Genomic DNA, 22,956 nt, shown 5'->3' with positions numbered 1-22,956 from the left:
CCGAACATGAGCCTTTGACGGCAGCTATCATCGTCGCTGGCCGATCCAGCTCAGTGGATGTGTGGGAACATTGGTTGGTTGGGTTGATTTTGCAGCGAAATGGGAACTGGTGGGCAGTGAGTCTTTTAGCTTCCCCGTCATTGGCCACTCCCCTTGAGTGGTGTGGGGGCCTACTAGGAACTGGTGAATCGTATGCGTGCACCACTCGCATTCCCGTGTCCCTGGGTCCGAATCCCAAGCGGTCCCCAATTTTCCAATTTTCTCAAGCCTTACTTTTTCTGTTTGCTCCGTCAACTATTGTAAGAGCCATTGTAAGAGCCATTGTTATAGACAGTCTTGTCAGGGCTGGGGCCAAGCCCCCCGGGTGCCAAAGCCGCTCGGCCGTTACTTGTTTTCTAATAAACAAGTTTATTGCCATGATTCATTACCCATGTTTCGTACAATTTGTATCATATGAAAGAACACGCCGCGAAGATAAAGGCTTTTGATAAACAAGTCATGAGTGTAAGGAGAAAACTGGCCTTTACCCACATTGTACGGATGATGTCCTGTGTTGCTTGCTTGATGTCTTCCTCGCTTTTTCACCTTCTCGTTTTCTGGCTGGTTCGGTATTAATGCGAGTATCATGGCACCGCTCTCCCTCCGAAGTATTTGGCGACTGCCCGGGGCGCTGGAAAACGACTGCAAAGCGATTTGTAGCGATAATTTTTTGAAAACGCCAGGAGCGTGTCCGCCAGCTAGAATAAGCCAGTTACCCTGCCATTTTTTGCGCCGGGTAACAGAGAAGTAAGCTACATATAATTTTAAAAATACTCATAATTTTGTATGCAGGCCGTGCTTGCTGTTCACAAGTACTATAGATTACATGGTCAATGACGATTTAGAGCTGCGGAATTATGTAGAGATACCGCAAACTATCTGTGTCCAAATGCCGGAAAGCTGGGTGGTTGGTAGATTTAACATGCGGTGCACATGTAATCTTTTCCTACAAGAAACCATCGATATCACGGCTCGTCAAACTTTCGAGCCAAAGTGAAATCTTGAACACGGAACAAAAATTGGACGCGTATCTGCTCCCTTCGCTGCAAACGTCGTCGAAAGATGATAGTCTTTGGCAGCTCCTGCCGCGCAATTGCCTGTCTCCTCACCCTCGCCCACTTTCCATGCTCTGCCTTTCCCTTTCAATCTTCACGCGATAAACAAGGCGGAGATCGGCATAAGTCAATTCAATTTTCCCGCGTGCTACCGCTCGCGCCATCTACCGGAACCTTTTGTTACTGTTGAACTTGGAACAATGCCACGAGGTCCAGGCTCGAGCGAGCTCTTGTAGTGTTTATGGGTCAAAATTTTCTTTTCACCGCGCATTTTTTATCTGCTATAGCAAATATGAAGGACACATTTCTTTTCATTTAGAACAACACTCCGAGTACCAGTTGTGTATTGCTGTTTTGCCTCAAATGTGCGTAATGTTTTCTTTTTACTGAACAATGTTTACAAGGATGTAGCGTGCTACCAGATTTAGCGTTTCCCGAACGGCTTTTCTTTTTACTGAACAATGTTGACAAGGATGTAGCGTGCTACCAGATTTAGCGTTTCCCGAACGGCTTTTGCGATATAAACTTCTCACCGAGAAGGCTTTTCACTTTTGGCTGGATGGCTGAATCGAGGGGCAGACAGATAGACAGATCAAAACTTTCGGGTTTAAGTAGCCCAAGAAAGACTGCCGTCTTTAAAAAGCGGGCGGTAAGATTTACACGTGTATGGTAGTACTCTAGTTTTCACCGCCTTTACTATCAGCTTGGCCTCTCTGCGGCAGTGACTAAATGCATTGGCGTCTGTAATAATAGTCAAAGTAGATATTCTCGCTTCAGCTTCGCTTGCACCACGTTCTCACTTTGGGTTAAATGCTTTACAACACTCACCCGTACGTTTGTACTTCACTTTAAGGGGCTGAGTATTCCTTATTTTATGCTCAGGTGGGTGCGCAAGACGTTTTCCTTTTGGAAAGGCAAGGGAATCGTGCACCTCGGCTTCTGGGAGTACATGCGCTTCTGCTATGACATTTACACAAAGGTTGGTGTATGCGCTCGTTTATGTGTTTCAGGCATACCGACCAGATTGTGGTTACCACAAGGGATGATATTTGAACCGCTCAGCAAAAGGTGCTCTCCTTTTAAAAGGCGCATAAAAACAGAAGTACAAGTTTGTTCATTTTAAAAGAACTATAGCCTTTGGTAGCTCACACAGCTTCATTCCGGCAGCGAAAGACGTTTTGTAAGTAGTAGTATAGCTGTAGCATGCACACGCACACACGAGCGCTCGGCATTTTCATGGTATTTTATCTGCAGGGCGGTCGGCGTAATCTTGGCCAATCTCCCTAGAAAGGGTATGTTAGGCTTGACAAATGCGCGCCGGCGACTCTGGGCGGTCATAAAAATCTTTACCGAGATTTAATAAACTTGTTATAGATATTGCTCAAAAGAATCCTATAAACATTTTGTCAATATTCTATAGAATATTTCTATTGAGTTTCCATTACAAATTGGCCACCGCGTTTCAATTAAAAGTCTATAGAGCCAAGTCAGTAGGCCTTATCGATTCTGAATGTAGTTTCTTATGAGTTTCTTATGGGGTTTTTATAAAATATATTCAACAAGTTTTCTATGCAATTCTTACTGAGTACAGTCGCAACAGCCTGTTGCGTGGAAATCAGGTTTGAATAGAGTTTCTGACGGATTTTTATTAAATTTATGGCAATTATTTTTTATAAAATTCCTATTGAGTATAGTTGTAACATCCTGTTGCTTGTGAATAAAGTTTGAATAGACTTTTTGATGAGTTTTTATTAAATTTGCCTGGATTAGCTTTCTTAAAATTATTATTGAGTATGGTTGTATCAACCTGTTGCGTTTGAGTCAGCTTTGAATACAGTTTCTGACGGGTTTCTATTAAATCTATCTCAGTTAGATTTCTACAAAATTCTTATTGTGCCCAGTCATCACAACCTGTTGCATATGAGCTAGGTTTGAACAGAATGTCTGATGAGTTTTTATTAAATTTATCTCTGTTACCTTTCTATAAAATTCTTATTGAGTATAGTCGTAATATCCTGTTGCCTGTGAGTCAGGTTTTCTGGCAAGTTTTAACAGAGGAGCTTTGCAGGGGCTCGAACTCTCTGGCGGTGATGTCCGCCATCCCAGGCGCCATCGCTCCCAAGTGCTCCCAAGACGAAGTGATGGGACGTCCATCACGCGATCTCGGTTGATGAGGCGGGGAAGGCGGCGCTATAGTACCCCACATATATGCACCGATAAGCTATCAGACCTCCGTGGGTGGGCTATAGAAACGCAATACAGAGTCCATTGAAACTCAACATAATGAAGGTAATAAGATTCTTGTTGCGTGTTTGTTATAAAAAGTTTATTGACTGTCTAATGACCACAGTCCACACATTCGGAGTTCAAACGACTTTATAGAAAGGTAATACAAACTTTGTTAAAACTCAATATAGTGAAAGCAATAAAATTCCTGTTGCATTTTTGCAATAAAAAGTTCATTGATTTTATATTCGCCGCAGTTTTTAAGATGGGAGATTTGGTTCACTCTATAGAAACGCAATATGAAGTGTATTAAAACTCAATGTCTTGAAGGCAATAAAATGTTGGTTGAGGTTTTGCAATACAAAGTTGGTTGACTTTTTAACGAGCACAGTCTGTAACGATGAGTTTTAATTGACTTTTTATTGACTCTATAGAAGCACAATAGGGGGTTTATTAAAACTCAACGTCCATTTTCATGAGGGGAGGACCACGCTTACGTGCGAGCACTCGGTATTTGCTTGGCTTTTTAACTGCGGACACAAAAAATCACGATTTGCTAAACAGCTTCGCTGTAAATAGAACACAACGGAGAAATGAAAGGGGAGAGAGCAGGAAGTTGCGGACAAGCATCTGCTTTGAGGTGTCCCACTACCACTGTGTACTCAACTAAGCTCGAACAATGCTCAGCGGTGGAGGTGAACGCCACTTCCCCTTGGATTTGTTTATCCGATTTGATTGCAGGCTATACGGTCGTGTGGCAACGCTCTTTTAAGTGCAGAGCACTTTAGCGACTCACCTTGTCGCCGTAGGTCACTGTAACCCTCGATGTCTAGCGACTGCCGGAATCAGGCAGTGCCGCGAGATAACGGACCCAAGTAGAGCCTGGCGTTCCGTCGTAGGTCCGCGTTCGAAAACCAAGCGGTTTAAATAGTCATAACTTTTCTAAACTCGTGAAACGCTGGCGCTTGTCATACATCGTCCCGTTGTTTAGCGCAAAAAAAAAAAAAACTGCAGGTACATTTGACGCAAAATATATGAAATTAACCGGCAGCACCCGCGTTTATTTAGTTCGGAACGCTCGTTGGGTTTGTTTTTGCGATAGTAAGCGAAAAAAAGTGGCAGTGCAACGCCAGCATGTGCAGGAGGAAAAGGAAGCACAAAAAGAACAGAACTCCTGCTGGCGCCGTTTCAGGCAGGGGGCGCGCGAGCACAGCGGACGCGGGAAATTTGAATTGCATCGAGTGGTAGCAGGGAGCGGATAACGTCGCTACAGCCCACTATCACGAATCACTGCTCTGCACTTCCGACAGCTTTCACGTTGAGTGGAACAGCTTTAATTTTTTGTTTCTTGATGCGAGTGCACAGCAGCAAAACAATTACAATAACAAAAAACGCGAACATCCAACGACTGATTACTTAAAGTCGCTGTAAATACAATAGTGTCGGAGTAGCTAGGATAAAAGCATACGTGGTTGAAAATGAATGCGGTCTGTTATACGCGCACACACAGCGCCTTTCGTAGAGTTGGTTGTAGTCTATGGATCATGCTGAATTGGCACCTACATTGGTTGGATGTCATGGGAGAACTGAACACATGTTTCGCGTGTTCAGCATTTACAGCCGTTACCAAAACATTGCGGCTGTAGTTAATGTAAGCCGCAAGAGACGTTCAAATAGCGATAAAAATTTGTCCCTAGAATGCTTTGTGATGTGGACATGTGATGTGGACATGGATGAACTGCGTGCAAAGAAAGTTGCTTGTTCCCATAAACCTTCGCGTTTATATATTGGAAGTGCGCACAACGAATTCTTTTTTTGAGGAAATGGGAGGGGGGGGGGGGGGATAATGCGTAAAACTACACGAACTGAATTCTACGCCAGCTCATCAGGCTTCTGCAGTCTTATATCTGTTCTAACCATTTTGCAGCCTCTGAACGAAGTGCTCATTCGGTATTACGCCAAGTACGGCCGTGTATATGGGTAAGTATTCAAGCGCTGCTTTTTAACCTGACAGTACCGAGAAAATCGTTGCGTTGACCCCGGATGCACTCGAAAACTAGTTCCTTGTATCGCAAGTAGGAGTTACTGAGATGTCTAATTGATGAAGCTTGGTGTGTACCGAAAACAAAACTGCGATATTGCTGTCTTGTTTAAGCGGCCGTACCCCTAGTCGAGTCGAATTTAACCAGACGCGTTCGAGGTTTTTTGCGTAACAGTGAATTTTTTTACATCAGCAGATGATTATGTAATTTTTATGTGTGAAAGTTAAGTGGTGTGTTTATAAAGCCACATACTCACACACCAAGGTGCGAAATAAATGGTAAATTATCTGGTAAATCGTAAATTGTCTGGGTCATTTTCTTTAGTAGTTTTATTGCATACAAATAGAATTTTTTTGGTAGTGAGGATTAGAATGATTTTTATGGACCTCAGTAGCAAGCCCCGAGGAAGCCGATCTTACAAAACATCGCTGTGCACTACCTGATCATGCAGCAACGCTTTTGCTGTATTAAACAGTGTGTACTGTTGACGATGAGCGCACTAAACCGCCGATATTTTGCATGACGTACCAAGGATGGAAGGAATAACTTGGTAAAGGAAAGGCAGGAATGTCAACTAGGCTAACTTCAAATTGGCTTAACGCCTTCTTCTAGAGAATATTACGGTGCAATTCACACAACTAAACGTATATACGAGCCCTTCTCGTCCCCTCCTCTTCTTCTTGGCTGAGTAGTTTCTTCACACTTAGGCCTTGTTCGCTGTAGGACTCATGCCTCTTTTATCGAGAAGAACAGGTTTTAAATCTGAAAGATGCATCTTCATCGGTACTGTTTGCCTGTTTGAACATTAGTTCTACTGCCGAAATTAAGTATTTTGATAGCTTCATAAGCAATGTTCGGCTTGCAAGGTCGTTGGCCCTACTTCTTCTCTATCTAGACCCCATCAGAGATTTGAGACCTGTGTATTGCATTCTGTGCGATAATTTACCTGTAGTGACTGTGGAACGGAGTGAACTTCGTCTCTGGTCCATTCACGGCTTACGCAAAACTCGGCTCCGGCTTATTGCTTTAGGCGCGGCCCGGTCCAGGCTGACCGAAACGCCTCGTTAGCATTGATTCCGGTTTATTCCCCCGCCTCGTAAACTGAATTTAGTGGGGTGAGTTCTTCGCCGAATTGTTGAACCCAATTGGTTGACTACCAGATATCTCAGTTCTTGACCGCAGAGACGTCATAGAAAAAATAGAAAGATGTGGAATAGTGAGACGTGCGACCCTTACAAAACCGGAAAGCGAAGCAATAACAAAAAATTCTGCCCTACCGGGAACATGGGTGCACGCGAGGCTTGCCCAACCATGTGACACCGTAAACCAATCTTCTTTGAAATTTCGGTCAAACTAAATGCCCAACCCTTGACGAACCAGAAACCAACCCTCGACCAACTTCAACCCAAACTTTTTGCTGCGGGTGGCGTACGCGGACGAGTGCGTTTGCGTTTGTATGCCTATGTGCTGTAGGGTGCCTGGATGTTCCTCCTCGCCCGCCCCTCCGTAACGGAGGGGCGGCGAGGAGGAACATCCAGGCACCCTAATGTGCTCGTTTGCGTGGCGCCATCTGCGGTCTCCGCCCCGAGGCATGCGGCGGCGGCCTAGCGGCGGGTGTATAAATTTCCGGTTATGTTTTCATTAAGCCCTTTTTTTATTCACGAATATTCGTTTTCTCTGTAAATATCTTCGCCCAAGTTCATGAGGGACGCTGCTAGCCGGTTTTTGTGTACTTTCGTCTATTTTTTGCCGTTTTAGATTTGCCGTCTTTCGGTCAAAAACGGTGCGCGCGGAGCACCGTGGCGCGGAGTCAGCTAACCTCCCTTTCCCTTCTCCGGAAGGGGAGAGCGCCTGGGAGTGGCTGGGTGTACTGGGGGTGGGGGATCCAGCCGCCAGATGCGGGTGAAGAGAAAGGGAGGTGGTGAGAAGGGAGTTTTGGTGAACGATGCCAACAGCATCCCCAACGGCGACACGGGTCAGCCAGTACAATTGCAGTGCGTGAAAACATTACTTAAAAGAGGTGTTGTTCGGGGATTCCAGACTGAACTACAAAAAAAACGTGCCTGTGTGCCTGCAGACTGTGTGCCTGCAGACAAATACGTGCAAAGCTGCAGGTTTACACGGACAAGTGGCAGGGACAAAGTCACTGGCTGCAAGACAACTGTGGACTAACGCGCGCGGCGAGCCAACCACCCATACCGATTCCCCGTTTTTGCTTAAAGTTCACTGAGGGTGGCATCATTTTATTTGTTTGAAACGTTTATTTGCATGAATGAGGTGAAATCAAACCCGAGCCATTTCTTCGTAGGTCGTACCAAGGAACAGTGCCAACGGTCGTCGTCGGAGACCCCGAGATGTTACGCGAGATCCTGGTGTCCCAGTTCAAGAATTTCTCTGACAGATCGGTAAGGGTGCTGGTCTCCGGAGTAGCACTACAAATTTCCAGCAATGCCACAAGATATCCTTAACGGAACGCTGGAAAAATTAGCCCAGCTTCACTGACTTAACGTCGCGAACACTGATTTTAACAGTAAAGCTGCCTGGCGTTCTCTAATCACCAAGCGCTAAGCTTCATAAAACTCTCAAAGGTAGCCCGGTCACACCAATTCATTTTTGCAGTGCTCCACTGCTCGCGCCATCTAGTGGAATATTTTGTTACTTTTGAAGTTGGAACACTGTCACGAGCGGGCGCCGCGAGCGCTGTTTGTTTTTTTACTGCTTGTTTTTTTTTTGTATCGCAAGAATGAAGCAGCCATGTATTTTTAATTAAAAGACCAATGCGACAGTCACTTATGCAATGATTTCTTGTCTCAAATATGCCTAATGTTTTCTTTTTGCTCGACAATGTTGACAGGTATAAACCCTACCACCAGATTTAGTAGTTTAGAAATGTTTTGCCCATAGAAGCGTCTAGTTCAAGCGTGCTTGCTGCTCGTATGTGCTCGATGACTGCTCTCCTCCTCGCCAGGCTATGCCCCTTCACATCGCTGCGACCGTGTTTCGTCCCATGCAAGCCTCGACCAAGAACAGCTTCGCTGTTTAAAATCGGGAATTGGGTCATGCAGTTTTGTTTAATATTAAGCGTCTTTTTCAATTAATATTAGTACCAGAGCATATCAACACAAGCGGCATACGTAACTGGGGACACCTGGTTGTGCCAATATAACAGCTCCATCACATAATGTGTAATCCTTATACGGGCGTTTTTTTAGCCCCAAATCGAGGTTCTCCCCTGTATATATTGCTTGGGACAAAACCTCAGCGTACATTATAGACTTTAGTGAGAGATGTGCATATAAGTAAAGACCAGTGTTATAGCGATCTCAACAGCTGCCTTTAGAGATAGCCAAGAACTTTGGAAAAAAGCATCTTATCCTTTTACAGACACTGCGAACCGATGTACGCCATTGCCTCAGTCATAGCTGGTGTTGTGTGTTTTAGAAACCTATTTCTGCGGTCCCCGTTCACCTACCTGTTTCCTCGTTCTTGTTGCATTGCATGGGGTTCGCCTCGCTTGTAAGAAGCCGATGCCCCAAACCAATAAAACATACTGTTTTTATAGTCAGTGCAACACTGTGCATCTGGTCCTCCCGTGTCCCAAGCGTCGCGCTGTTGTTTGTGGGGTAACCGGTCAAAAATTTCTACACTTTTGACGTTGCTCAAAACTGTTCAATGCCTTGGCTCAATGCCTTGGCCGTTGCACAATGCAGCAGTATCTCTGCCCGATTGCTCCTGCACAGACCCAGGGAGGGAAGGCCAAAGTCGATGGTTTAAAGTTCTTGCAGGATGCGATAGCATAAATAAAGTTGTCCCAGTTCATGTTCAGTCGGCTGAAAAAAATAACGGTTCGGGTTGGGGTTCAGTTCCTGCAAAAATAGCTGTTCGGTTCCGGTTTTCGGTTCGGTTCGGTTCGGTTACTGTTCGACACCCTGGTCTTTTCTGTGACAGGAGTAACTTAAGAAGCTCGCGTTAAACATCACCGTCTTGTTTCGCCATTGCAGGAGTCTCAGAGGATCGGTAGCGATTTATGGAAGAAGTCGATACTCAACCTATCCGGCGATGAGTGGAAAAAGGCCAGGAGTGCCTTCGTACCCTCACTCAATCCTGCCAAGCTCAAGAAGGTAGGTGGTGGCCATTGTCAGTTTTGGCTGTAAATTAGCAAGCAGATTTTACAGTGTAGGAGGCACTTGTTTCGGCTGACTTAACGGGAGCCTTATCGTAGCGTCGGTCCCTCTGGAATCGGCACAACGGAAAACATACCTGTTATGGCAACAGCGAAGAAAAGCTCGGAGGAATTGTTTAATTTGAGCGCTTGCTAGACTATTTGGACGTCGTTCTTTCGGTGACGGTGGAGAATCACTGCCTGCGAATGGTCAGTGTTAAGTTCTATAAAGAGGATCTTTAACACACAGCCATGACATATCTCACGTGTAACTAATGGCCGCCTAAGTGCGCAGGCAAGAAAAATGCGTCCGCCGACTTCAGCGCAAACAATGTACCTGCCTAAAACAGATGGCCAAGTTAGGACGTTCACTCGGCCATCTGCTTACTCGCCCGTTTTCTTGCGCGAAGGGCTCGCTGGTCGGTTTGCTTTTAACGCGAAAGCACTGTAACTACGCAAGTAGAGAAATCAGGCGTCTTTTGCACTCAGACGGTACACAATATGGCTGACGAATGGCACAAAAATGGCTGATGGCTCCCAGCATAAAAAGAGGGTGGTTGAGTTAAAAAAAAAAGTTGCGTGAATTTGGGTCTGGGTGGTACCCGAACCAGGGACCTCTGGAATGCGACGCCAACACGCATGGCCAACCACCACAGCTGGCAAATCTGGCAGACTAGAGGTGGTAAATGCGTTGGGGCCTTCGTCTTAGAAATACGCTTTACAGACATGTACGGAAGTTTAAAGGAGCAATTTGAGTGCTTGTTATGAAAGCATCCATCAGGCAAGTACAAAGAATGTACCCGCTAAATCCCTTCCTTGCTCCGCGACGCCAACGCAGGTACCCAAGTAATAACATCGGAAAGAAGACGCAAAGGGAAAATGGTGAACGTGTACCCAGTGAGTTCGCCGTAACCTTTGCCTTAGAAACTTGTGTTTCTAAGACAAAGACATCTTACTACGTCTTAGAGACGTACTGAGGCCTACATGAGTAACTTGAACGTGGCGTTGCCAGGCGTAGCAATTAGTAACGTAGCTGAGTGCGTCCCCGCAAAATGTCGTGATTGCTTAGCGACTTGGACGCTTCTTTGTGCCGAGACCTGGTAATCGAGATAATAAAAAAGGCGCGAAAGGCAAATTACTATGATATGAGAAGACACGTTCGATAATTCGACACTCCTGCTTTCGCAATCACCACATCATAAGGAGGGCTAGGGTATCATTGTAATTATTCAAGTCTTACGTTTCTCATCAAACGCGAAAAGTGACCGAAGTAGTAGTCGTCGGCGTCAACACGAATGGTACCAAAACGTCCGCTACTTTAAATAAAAATTAAAAAAAAACGTTTTGTTCTGTGGAGAATTTGAACCGGGGGTTCATAAAGTAGCAGAGGTTTTTAGCCATTGCGTTGGGCCGGCACCATGGCAGAGTGAAACAGAATGAATAAAGCAGTTCCACTCAACGTAAAAGCTGTCGACGTTCGGAGCAGCGATTCGCTAAAGGGGATGTGGCGCCCTCTCTTGACTAGTTTCAGTATCAGCCTGGCGTTGATACTGAAAGTAGTCAACAGAGGGCGCCGCAATCCCCTGAAAAGGCGTGCCGAAAAGGTTTTGGAACCATGTGCAGGGATTGGGGAAACGCACTCGTCCCACAGAAGGCGGTACTATAGAAAATGAGAAGAGGCAGATGCTCAAGGGAGAGGAAGCATTGGCATACCTACACAAAATCAGCACGGAGAAGTTCTGTAAGGTGGATGAAGAGGCCCCGCAGCGACACAGATATGTCGCGACGGGTAGTCCGTAATGTCTGGAGATAGATGGGGATTTTTTCAAATTCAAATTTAAATTTATTCAAAAAGTACAAGGTCCCGCTGACAAGCTGAAAGGGAAAAGAGCAGAGGAAAAGATCCACAAAAATACCGCGGTAGGCACGGATGGGATACTGATGGAGTTGATCAATCAGTTAGGACCAAAGAGCAAGGGAAAGCTACTACGAGCCATCAGAACAAGGATAGGAAAAAAGGTAATACAAGCCGCGTGGCAAATGAGCAGAATGAACTCAGTGTACAAGGGCAAAGGAGTCAGGACAAACGCGAGCTCGTATAGGCTAGTAACCGTCATGTCAGTGCTGTACAGGTTAACAATGCAGGCAGTGAAGTTCGAACTAGAGCAGTGGGTAGAAGAAAATAGGATATTAGGGGAACTTCAAAATGGGTTTCAAAAGGCCAGAAGATTAGACGACAACTTATTTGTGGTAAGCCAATGCATAGAGTTGGCAAGGATGCAAAACCGACCTTTGTGGTTAGCCTTTCTGGACATTAAAGCGGCGTATGATAATGTAGACAGGGAGCGGCTATGGAGTATCCTGGAGGACGAGGGAGTGGCGGCAGATTTCACTAGCCTATACGAGCTCGCGCTTGTCCTGACTCCTTTGCCCTTGTACACTGAGTTCATTCTGGTTCATTAGCTATACCGGGAGAACCAAGTGCAAATAGTGTGGGAAGGGATACCATACAATAGGCCTGTATACACCTACAAGGGTTTGAAACAAGGATGTCCTCTCTCTCCACTGCTGTTCATGATCTACATGGCGGGGTTAGAAAGGAAGCCAGAAGTCAGTACGATGGGGTTCGACTTATCATACATGAATAACGGGCAGGTGGTTGAACAACGGGTTCCGGGACTAATGTATGCAGACGACATATTGTTGATGGCGGACAACCGGATAAGTATGCAGGGCTTGATGGATATATGCGGTGAAGAAGCGACGCACCTAGGGCTATCTTTTAGCAGAAAAAAAAACGGGGATCGTGGTGTTTAACGACGGCGCGGAGCACAAAACAGTACCAGTGCAGCAAGTAGAAAAACCATTGGGTAAAGAGTATAAATATTTAGGAGTATGGCTGGGCGACAGCGAAGATTACGCGAACGCGCATGAGGCTCACCTTAAGACGAAAGGAAGACGGAACGCGGCTATAATGAAGCATAGAGCCCTCTGGGGATACAGCAAATACGAGGTGGTAAGGGTAGCCTGGAAAGGGGTCATGGTACCAGGATTAACTTTCGCAAATTCGGTTCTGTGCATGAAACCAGAGACCCAAGCAGGCCTGGAGGTAAATCAGAGGGTGGTAGGTAGATTGGCCCTAGGGGTTCACAGCTAAACTACAAATGAAGCGGTACAGGGGGATATGGGCTGGTCGTCTTTCGAGGCGAGGGAGACGCAGAGCAAGATAAAGTTTGAAGAGTGACTTCATGATATGGAGGACGAAAAATGGGCCGCGAGGGTGTTGTAGTACCTGTATATGAGGAGCGTGGAGACGCGGTGGAGATGGAGGACCAGGGAGCTGACCAAGCGGTACGGAAAGTCGGTAGGGGAAAGTGGGATTTACAGAACAGTTAAATAGCAGGTAAAGGCAGCAGAGACGACAAAGTGGGCACAGAGAATGGAAGCGAAAAAAACCCTGGGGACTTATAGGGCAAAGAAACGGGAAATTAAGAAGGAGGGATTCTATGGCAATACGAGAGGCAGTGCGTTGCTCTTCGAGGCACTGGCAGGGTGCCTGAGAACCCGGGCATACACGGGTAGCTAGAGGCAGCAGGATGAAACATGTGCATGCCGCGGCAGTGATCGGGAAACTATAGACCATATTGACAGGGGCTGCACAGAGATCCGACCACCGCGGCGTGAGGGGGAAACGATGCTGGCGGAAACTTTGGGATTTGGGGCGAGGCGGATCCTCAAAAACTTCAAGGCCAAAGAGGTGACGAAGAGGCGACTGGAGTGGTGGTGGAGGAAAAGTAGGGAAGGGATGGGCACGCACGCGGAGTAATCATATGGATGAGAATATAGAACAGCGAGGGGAGAAAAAAGGGGGTGGGAGCGATGAGTTTAAAACAGGGAAGAGGGGGAGATGGGAGGGAGGAAGCAAATCTATTAGGTTAGCTGGGAGTAGTGAAAGTAAGCGTAATAAAACAGGCAAATCGGTTGCTGACAACCGACGCCCGGATTCAAAGGGAGAGCAACTAATCATCATAATCATCATCATCATCAGACCTATAAAGAGACACTGGATTGAGTATTCATTAATTTGGGGTAACATGCGTTCATTCATAAAGTTTCTTCTGAATTTATATTATTGTGTACTTATTTTGCGGCCTATCAACGGGCCCCTCTGTGGCAACCGCGCAGCGCGAAGATCACCCCCAACACTAGTACACTCTACCAACACTTTGCATGTGAGTAACGTGTGCCTCTGTGGCGCAGTGGGATTGACATCGGCTTCGTATCGCGAGGGACTCAGTGTCGATCCTGACCAGGGGAAGCGGTGACCTTTTCGAAGCCTCTGTTTAGCTGTCTGACGCTGTCACTACGGTGGCTAGATACTGCCCAGTCGAAAATGACAAGAAACGTTTCTGTAGTTTGTCGTATTTTCGCGTGTCCTACTGTCGTATTGTCGTGTTCTTGTCGTGTCGTCATTCTTATGTCCTGTCGTGTGTAGTAGTCCTGTCCTGATTTTGACGTTCCGTCGGGCCGAATTCCTGTCTTGTCGTGATCCTGATGTTCCATCAGTAGTTGCACATGGATTTAATGTTATTGGTTATTGTGAAGAGTACCGTAAATGGGAGTTTCTGTTTGAACTGCAGGTATGTATGTCGTTGAGAAAATTTACTTCGTCGTTACGACAGAAATGTGTGCCGTAGCAACAGATGGCTTTGTCGTAACAACAGGACTTCTGTTGTCACAACAAAGCTTTTGGTCGTACGACAGGAATTCCTGTCGAGTTTTTGCAGTATTCCTGTTGTGATTTTAGACTGGGCGTTACACCGGACGAGCTACGGCGACAAGCCGGACCCCGAACCCGATGCGTGCCCCGTGACAGGTGAACGTAACGGCACGAGCGTGAACCCCGAGAGCTGTGACTGCGGGGAAGCTTCCGCGTGAGTTGCGGCGGGTCTGCGTGTCGGAGTAATCTCTGTCAAGGCACAAGGAATGAAGAAAGAGACGAAAAAAAGAACAATGCAGCAGTAGAAACGTCTTTGGTAATTGCTGACTGTCGGATTCAAATCACATAAGCTGATTTAAGTTTCCGAAGAACTTTTGTTTTTTTTTCTTTAATACCAAGAATATGGGGGAAGACGTTAGTGCGACGTGACCGCATGTACGGCAAGAACCCGTGTACCTCATGTCTACACGTTTCTAGAGAGATGTTGTAACCCTATATCGAAAGCGAAGCGTTTGTGGCTTTCTTAGGCCTTTTCCTTTTTAATTTATCTGAAATTAACACATATAACTTTGATACATGTGTGACAGGGCAAGGTCAAATTTTCCGTCCTTCTAGAAGTCCCGCATAATTTCTCCCACAACCACTGGTCATTTTTTCTCGCCAGGAAATCTTTAGTTTCTTTAATTGCAAATATACCCTTTGTTCGTATGCAACCCTGGCATGCCAAGTTTTGTGTTCTTTTATAAGCCATACATAATTTCTTCTACCACTGCTGTTCTGTATTTCGCGCAGGAAATATCGTAGGCTATGCAAGTCGCCCACTTTTATGCTGGTGAAATGTTCTTCAATCAGTATTCGAAAAGTCGTAAATGACGCATACCTAATAAAAAAGTAAAAGGAATGTCTAAATACGCTACGCATTAAAAAGTCTTTTCAAGGATAGCTGGATCGATACAGCGTGGATCCACTTTTCTTCCTCATCCTCTAGATTACGCTCAAAGTCAGAGCGACGGTGGAGAATGCAATCTCCAAGGTCATGGAATCAGCTGCAAGAGATGAGCCTGTCAACATAACCGAGTAAGTCTTATTCGCATTTGCAGTGACGCACCTACAGACACACAGAACGACACACGCACATTTATTTGTGACCAAGCGACTTGGTTTGCGTCGCTTAAGCGAAGAAAGCGTATACATTTCATGAATTAATTATGGCATATTTAATATGAGGAGGTGACACAAAACAGAGGGCTCGCTTTGAAACCTTCGTAGGCAGAGTATCCATGCAGACATGAACGAGATTTAAAAAAAAAAGTGCTTGCGAATAGAAGCTTAAAATCAGAACACTTTTTAAAATCTTTTTGGATTTATTATACCTCAGTGGCCCCAGGTAAGCAGCTTTGCGTTACATTTCAAACAGTGTTGAGTGTGTGGAGACATTGCTGCTTGCTTCACGTTGATTATCTAGGGAAGTAATTGCAATAACCTTTTATTACTTAGTTTATATCCGCCATTTTAATGCCACCACTCACGTGTCATGGCAGTTGTTTCATTATATCAAGTAACTACACTTGAATTGATCTTTCCGAACCGGAATCAACCCCAATTTTACCAATAAATGTCAAGTGGAAACAAAAAAATTAGCATTGAAGTTGCTTTTAGCGCTGTGCCGCACCTCGTGCAATAATGTTTTTTTTTTTTTTTGGTTTGCCAGGCACAACCGCCAAGTTATAAATTCATGTCTCGGTTAATTGACCCACGGGCCGCCCCTGCAGCGGGTTCCTGGGAGCCGCAGGGATAAGAAGTGCACTTCTAGTCTTCACATTGCCTTTGCAAAAATGACAGGGCACCAATATTACCGAAGATCTATGATCGGGGCAAAGTACTGTTCGCAGACTGCGGTGCAGGTTAAGGCAGCGCGCGGTAAATACTTTTGAAGTCCACAAACATTACATACGGTAATAGTTCCGTTACAACCACACACAGGCCCATCATGCTCAGCCGAATCAGTTGCTATTTACTTGAATTTGTTTCTTTAATATGCATAATAAACAATTCCCTGCAGGTAACCAGCACGCTTTCTTTTTGTGTGATGTCGAAGACACCTTTTTAAGCTTGTTATTAACCTTCACCTTTCACTGCAGATGTATACCTTTGCGCTGGATGTATCTCTATCCCTTGTGGGGTTAAAGAGGGGTTAAAGTAGATTGGTTTGCTTTTCCCTGCAATAGCGAAACCGGCGACGAGAGAGACTAATCCGTCTTCGTCTTCTCGTTTCGTCCAGCTAGCAAGCTATCTGTCCCCACCCCGCGGCTGCGCGCTGTGCCGCGCCAGCCGCGGCGGGCCGTGGCTCACCGGAACAAAGGAAGCGACAAGTGTTTTCGCTCATTCACATTTATTACAGGATAATAAACATTCAAAGAGCATGCAGGCTAGCTGGTTGACGGCGAGGATCTAGTTCCTCGCCCGGGCAATTTAGGGGAATCGAGAGGTTCGACTCACCGCGACAACAGTCATCGCCGGGGCGCCGCCTCAGCGCGCTCGCGTTTGCCTCGCTGGGACGCCGATGGCAGCCATTGTCGCCCTCCTTTTTGCCCGACCCTCGAAGGAAGGAGATCACCAGGCGCGTCCTGACGCCTCACTTCCCGAGCTCCGACTCCCCCCGCAGCTCGCATCCCGCGTGCGCTCGCCGGCTTAAAGACACTCCTACGGCGAGGAGGTAGATCCCCCTCGCCGACGTCTTGCCGAGCAAGTTCCCGCGAGGAGCAAGCGGTGTGGCGAAGCCGAACCAAAGGGAACGCGCTAAGGTCGGGTTCCCACATCCCTCCAATCTTAAACGTTTCCGTACGGTGGAAAGAATAGCACAGGGGGACATCTAAACGCAATGTTCGTAACAATATACAGAACATGAAGGTTCGCCCCCGCGTAGTAGCTGTCCTCGCACTCGCCGTCATCAAACAGCCATCGTCAGCCGCATGCACAACCCAACGGCCATGCACTATCTAACGCTCAGGTGTCGCAGGTAAGACCTCTGAGGTGACGGTGCACACGTTGGCTCGAGCAGGCATGCCAAGCACAGTCTCGTCGTCGACAGCTGTGTCCGGGGCTGCTTTCGTCAAGACCCGCTGAGAAGGCATCAGCTGGCCCAATGCAACGGGGGCCCCAGAGTTCTCAGCCATAGGTTCGGCGTAGCGCAGCACAGCTCAGGCCAACACGAGCATCGTTGCTCGCACTGGCGCTCTTGTCAGTCGGTGGTGAGGATCAGCAGGTCCCGTCCGGCCCTGGCCGAAGACAGCAGACCAGGGTTTCGAAGCGTACGGCTGAAGCCAGCTTGAGCAAGTGTAGCGACTGCGCAGATGACCGCCGTACAGCCGCTGCTCTCAGCCAGGATGCGCCGAGGACGTATCAGCAGGCCCAGGAGCCTCCCGACCGCAAAGTGCGGCCCAGCACCGAAGTGACGCCAAGCCATGAAGCCCACGACGGCGCCGCCCGCACCAACACGCCCTCCCTCATGGAGGTAAACAGCAGCCGTAGGGAGCTCCAACGGAGCCGCTACGCCAGGACAGCCGCGAGCGGTCCCCAGCTCTGGAACGCTCGTAGACCCGGAGCAGCAGGTGGCAGCAAAGACATCGCGTAGCAAGCAAGCCTGGGTGACTCAACTCGCATTGCGTGTCACATCAAGCATTCCCGCAAGCCCTGAACTCAGGCAAGGAAGAAATGCTATTCCTCAGCATCGGCCGCGTGGCACGACGCTAAACAATTGCGGCTGCCAAAAGACGGTTTCGGACAGCGCACAAAAACTCACTTTCTCGAGGCGAAGGAGATTTTTTTCCCCGCTACGTGCAGAACCACTTAAAACAAGCATTCCGACGACACGCACCCCATCATTCAGTGGAGAAGAGGGGCCGTTTCCCGTCCGTCTGCTCCCGAGCTCCGTCCCCCTCGGTCGTGCCCTCTCCCACGCGGTGCCGGCTCTGAAAAGCCTTCGGGCAATACGCATCTTTGGCAACGACCGGCAACCCAGAGGCTTGCTCTACTGCCCCATTCGCACAGCCGTGAAGGAGACATCGGCTTTGTTGTCGGCCCTGCCCGCTCGCTGCAATACAAACAGCTTAATGAGCGGCGGCGCCCATCGCGTCTCGCGATGTCGGAACGACCGGTCGCCCGGTGCCGAGCCGCAATACCAGACAGCCCATACGGCACCCGTGGCCCCTGGCCACACGGCTCGAAGAGCCCCGACTCCAGGAGTCGATAAAAGAGACAGCAGAGAAAAGAAAATCGGGCCAAACAACTCAGCTTCCGTACTCGCTCACTTCGGGCTTGCAATTACAGCGCGGGCCTTATGCCCTAGCGCGTCATGGGTGCTGGACTTCAGAATTTCAGTGCCTCAATTTGCCGCGGCAGAAACGTCCCGCCTAAACGGCGCACTGAGAAAACTCGGCGCTCACATGTTCTAGCACGATAGCAACGTTCACTCCGCTCTCAAGAAAGTACGCCTGCCTCCGCTAGCGATCTGATTCACGCTAGCAGTAACACTTGTCAGGTTCGGACAAAGAACTTTTCTCACACCGAACAAAGACATGTTCCATGTTCCGAGAGCCAGCCCCACGTTGATGCGCCAGATGTGGGGTTAAAGAGGGGTTAAAGTAGATTGGTTTACTTCTCCCTGCAATAGCAAAACCGGCGACGAGAAAGACTAATCCGTCTTCGTCTTCTCGTTTCGCCCCGCTAGCAAGCTATCTGCCCCCACCCCGCGGCGGGCCGTGGCTCACCGGAACAAAGGAAGCGACAAGTGTTTTCGCTCATTGACATTTATTACAGGATAATAAACATTCAAAGAGCATGCAGGCTAGCTGGTTGACGGCGAGGTTCTAGTTCCTCGCCCGGGCAATTTAAGGGAATCGAGAGGTTCGACTCACCGCGACAACAGTCATCTCCGGGGGCGCCTCAGCGCGCTCGCGTTTGCCTCGCTGGGACGCCGATGGCAGCCATTGTCGCCCGCCTTATTGCCCGATCCTCGAAGGAAGGAGGTCACCAGGCGCGTCCTGACGCCTCGCTTCCCGAGCTCCGACTCTCCCCGCAGCTCGCATCCCGCACGCGCTCGCCGGCTTAAAGACACTCCTACGGCGAGGAGGTAGATCCCCCTCGCCGACGTCTTGCCGAGCAAGTTCCCGCGAGGAGCAAGCGGTGTGGCGAAGCCGAACCAAAGGGAACGCGCTAAGGTCGCGTTCCCACACCCTGTGACAGAGTTTCGTACGAGAGAAGTTCGTGAAAGCTAGCATCATGAAACTTACACGTTGGAGTCAATCATTTTTGCGAAACGAACTCTTGGCCATAAAATTAAATAGAAATTTTGAATTCTCAATTTGTGTCTTCTGGAATACCGCAATGGCCGTTATTATAGGCCCAAAACTATATTATCTTTACCTACATCAATGCAATAGGCTAGGATATCACTTTATCAGTTCATATATTCTCTGCGGACTGTAATGTTCACAAGGCAATAACAAACCAAGATGACGTCGTTGAACACTATATCGAGTGATGGCGCAGAAACTGGTAGAATAAATGAACATCGAAAAGACAAGATATTTTGCTTTTGTCTCTCCTCTTGTGCCGGCTCAAAGGTCCGACGCTTATTTTCATAAAATAAACAGTCTGAATTGGTGCACTATGATCTATTAAGTGAATCGATGTTACGTTAATTTGGTACACAACTGGACCCCTCACAATGAATCAATGAGGACAAACGTATTTAAGTACTTTGACATACATACATTACCTATATTTTGCGATATATCTTGCGAATTCCTACAACAAGCATCACGGATGTCACACTTGTAAGTGCGATGAGGTGGAAAAAACGTACCAGTCCAACCACACAAAAGGGTCAAGCAATGGTGTTAAAGGACTCCCTGGGATTCCGCAGACTGGCTGAACACACGGCGTTGTGCTCGACGGCTGCCCTGACCTACAGCGTCGACTTGGAGAACGCAGACAAGGACCACCCGCTTCTTAAAAGTCTTGACGCCGTCTCCATGAATATGGGCGGCTGGAAACTGATTATGCTGTGTAAGTAACCACCAACAGAATTCTTCCGCCCGATGAGACCTTGTAACGATTTCGATGGTTGCGTATTAATAGTACCACTGTTATATATAATGCGCTGGAGCAGCATGAGCAGCGGCAGCGTAACTCACGGTAACGTCCTTGACACGTTTACGGTATATATATATATATATATATATATATATATATATATATATATATATATATATATATATATATATATATATATATATATATATATATATATATATATATATATATATATATATATATATATCAGGGTGTCGAACCGAAAAAAATACCGGTTCGGTTACGGTTCGGGTTCGGGTGAAATAATTTCGTTCTGGTTCAGTTCCGGTTCGACAAAATCACGTACCGAACCGGTTCGCGAACCGGTTCGGGAGCTTGAACCGGTTCGCGAACCGGTTCGATTAGTTGAATTATCACTAAAATTAGAAAAAAAACATTTACTAGTTTAAAACGACCGTCAAATCAAAACACAAACTGACATTCAAAATGGTGCTGCTCCCCAAGGGCAGTGGCGCAATTGCAAAGGAAACTTTAAACAATTAGGAGATATTAGAAAAACACATGAAGTGGCGACGATTTACCACCTTCTTTATCGCTCAGACTTTCTGTTGTCCTAGCAACTATTCATAAAGCCAACGCCAAGAGATATGATGGTGGGATATATTTTCTGTCCTTTCCTTTTTTGTTGAAATCGCAATTGTCGCTATGCAATCGCCCATCACGCTAACCTTGAGGCCTTAAATTTAATCCTGCGTACGGGCGTGTTCAAATACCAGCGCTTAATAACAATGGCGCACATTTTTTATATTTGTAACAAAACAGAAAAATTCTACAACAGGCACATAAATACTACCAATGAATTAGATTATTTGGTAACCCTGAATAATTTGTTAGCTGTCACCTTATCGAATGTGTTAGCCACACTTTTGTTAAAAGTAAGCTTTAGTTACGCTCAGTCACTGCATTATTGCTCTGACCACTGCAATTCCTTTTGCGATACCGAAAGTGTGCATTACAATCAGTATGTCATCGTACCGCCTGAACCCCTACCATCGTTCCGTGTGCTACATTGCGGAATCTTATAACAGATAATGCGGTTACAAAATGAAAGGGAAATTTGACACGTGGAGCATGAGATGGGACTTTTTGGGTAGACGCTCTTTAATTCGTCCACAGCAGTACTCCCCTCCGGAACGAGTAGCAGTAGAAGCAATGTAGCGAGTTGGGCAAACGGCTTAGCAAACAGCTTAGCCACTGAGCAGCTCCTGCGGTCACACTTGTCAAGTATTAATAATTTGCAGGTGTCGGACCTTTTCAACAAATTATGAAATGCAAAAAGTTTGCACACATCGGGTGTGAGCTTTCGCTGTTGCGCAGTGGAGCACTCCTGCAGCCTGATTTCTCCAATGAAGTCGCAGCTAGGGAAGGGCAAAGTCGTTTTATATCACCTGCAAGCTGCCGAGAATGACATTTCGTTTGGTCAGCTTGCACTACGCTCGCGCCTCCAGCAGCAACAGACCAATGCTACATTGGTGCTCATTCATTTCCCCTGTTGTTACATAAAGCGTTAGTGTTCAATTGTCTGGAGGGGAAAGTGCGCGAGCAAGTACGAAGTTGATGGTACGGGAAAGAAAAAAAGGCCTGAATTGCATTGACTGTGCAATATCAACAACAGAGGGTCGAACCGTTTCGGCATGAACCGGTAACCGTTATTTCTTTTTCCGGTTCAGTTCCGGTTCGGGTTCAGCGTGCTCAAAAAATAACGGTTCGGGTTCGGGTTCAGTTCCGGAAAAAATACCGGTTCGGTTCCGGTTTTCGGTTCGGTTCGGTTCCGGTTCGACACCCTGATATATATATATATATATATATATATATATAGAATAAGGGTTGGCAGTCAAGAAAACCTCGGAAAGCAAAGGGGAGAATGCGGTAGGGCATAGAGACAGATGAAGAAATTTTTGAGCCCGTAGGGGTGGAAAAATGCCCGCGGGGTGGGAACCAAACCCAGGACCTCCAGAATACGCGTCTGGTGCGATGACCACTACGCTACCGGCGGGGCTGTTTCCCCACCACTTTCTCGGGTATTTATGTTAAGGTATTTTTTGTTTCCTGCTCCTGGGGGTGGTAGCCAGCGTCACTCGGACTACTCGGGGTGAAGGGGACCTTCTTTTTAGCCCCCGGGTCGTGACCCGAGTGTCTACGACATGTCGAGAGTGGTCGACCACCGTTGAACCCTCTTAAGCTACCTTTGGCACCAAGACTGCCAAGAACAGAGGCCCTCGCTATGCATGTAGCGAATCAGAAATGGTAAATGAGGGGCTCGTTGAATTAAGACAGAATAAGGGTTGGCAGTCAAGAAAACCTCGGAAAGCAAAGGGGAGAATGCGTTAGGTCATAGAAATAGATGAATAATTTTTTTTAGTCTTTTGAACTTTCCAGCCAATTGGCGTGCCTCGCTCGTTAAAGGTATTTGCAACGCCCCTTATGGCGTGAATGGTGCATTTTACGAAGACATCATTCCCATGTGTCTTTGTAAAATACATCAGTAGACATAAGTGATCACCATTATGTGCTGTTTGAGGCGGAGCATGAAGCCAATCATTTTGAATTTTGTAC

The 22,956-nt window shown here is 47.0% G+C and overlaps 1 protein-coding gene across 2 annotated transcripts in view; it reads left to right on the top strand.

Moving 5' to 3' along the window:
- Window positions 1-22,956, top strand: part of LOC144145863 (cytochrome P450 3A41-like) — a 47,780-nt gene that overhangs the window by 728 nt on the left and 24,096 nt on the right. The window contains exons 2-7 of one of the 2 annotated variants that reach the window (XM_077677671.1): window positions 1,977-2,073; window positions 5,248-5,300; window positions 7,671-7,767; window positions 9,364-9,483; window positions 15,233-15,321; window positions 20,171-20,313. In XM_077677671.1, coding sequence (XP_077533797.1) covers window positions 1,977-2,073; window positions 5,248-5,300; window positions 7,671-7,767; window positions 9,364-9,483; window positions 15,233-15,321; window positions 20,171-20,313 — 599 coding nt within the window. The remainder of the gene's footprint in view (window positions 1-1,976; window positions 2,074-5,247; window positions 5,301-7,670; window positions 7,768-9,363; window positions 9,484-15,232; window positions 15,322-20,170; window positions 20,314-22,956) is intronic. The other variant, XM_077677672.1, reaches the window with a different exon arrangement.

The sequence above is a fragment of the Haemaphysalis longicornis genome, unplaced genomic scaffold (assembly GCF_048455015.1).
Source record: "Haemaphysalis longicornis isolate Haplotype H1 unplaced genomic scaffold, Haemaphysalis longicornis Haplotype H1 scaffold_7, whole genome shotgun sequence".
Taxonomy (NCBI): domain Eukaryota; kingdom Metazoa; phylum Arthropoda; class Arachnida; order Ixodida; family Ixodidae; genus Haemaphysalis; species Haemaphysalis longicornis.
Note: the sequence above shows the minus strand (reverse complement) of the source record. Positions and strands in the feature narration are given on the sequence as shown.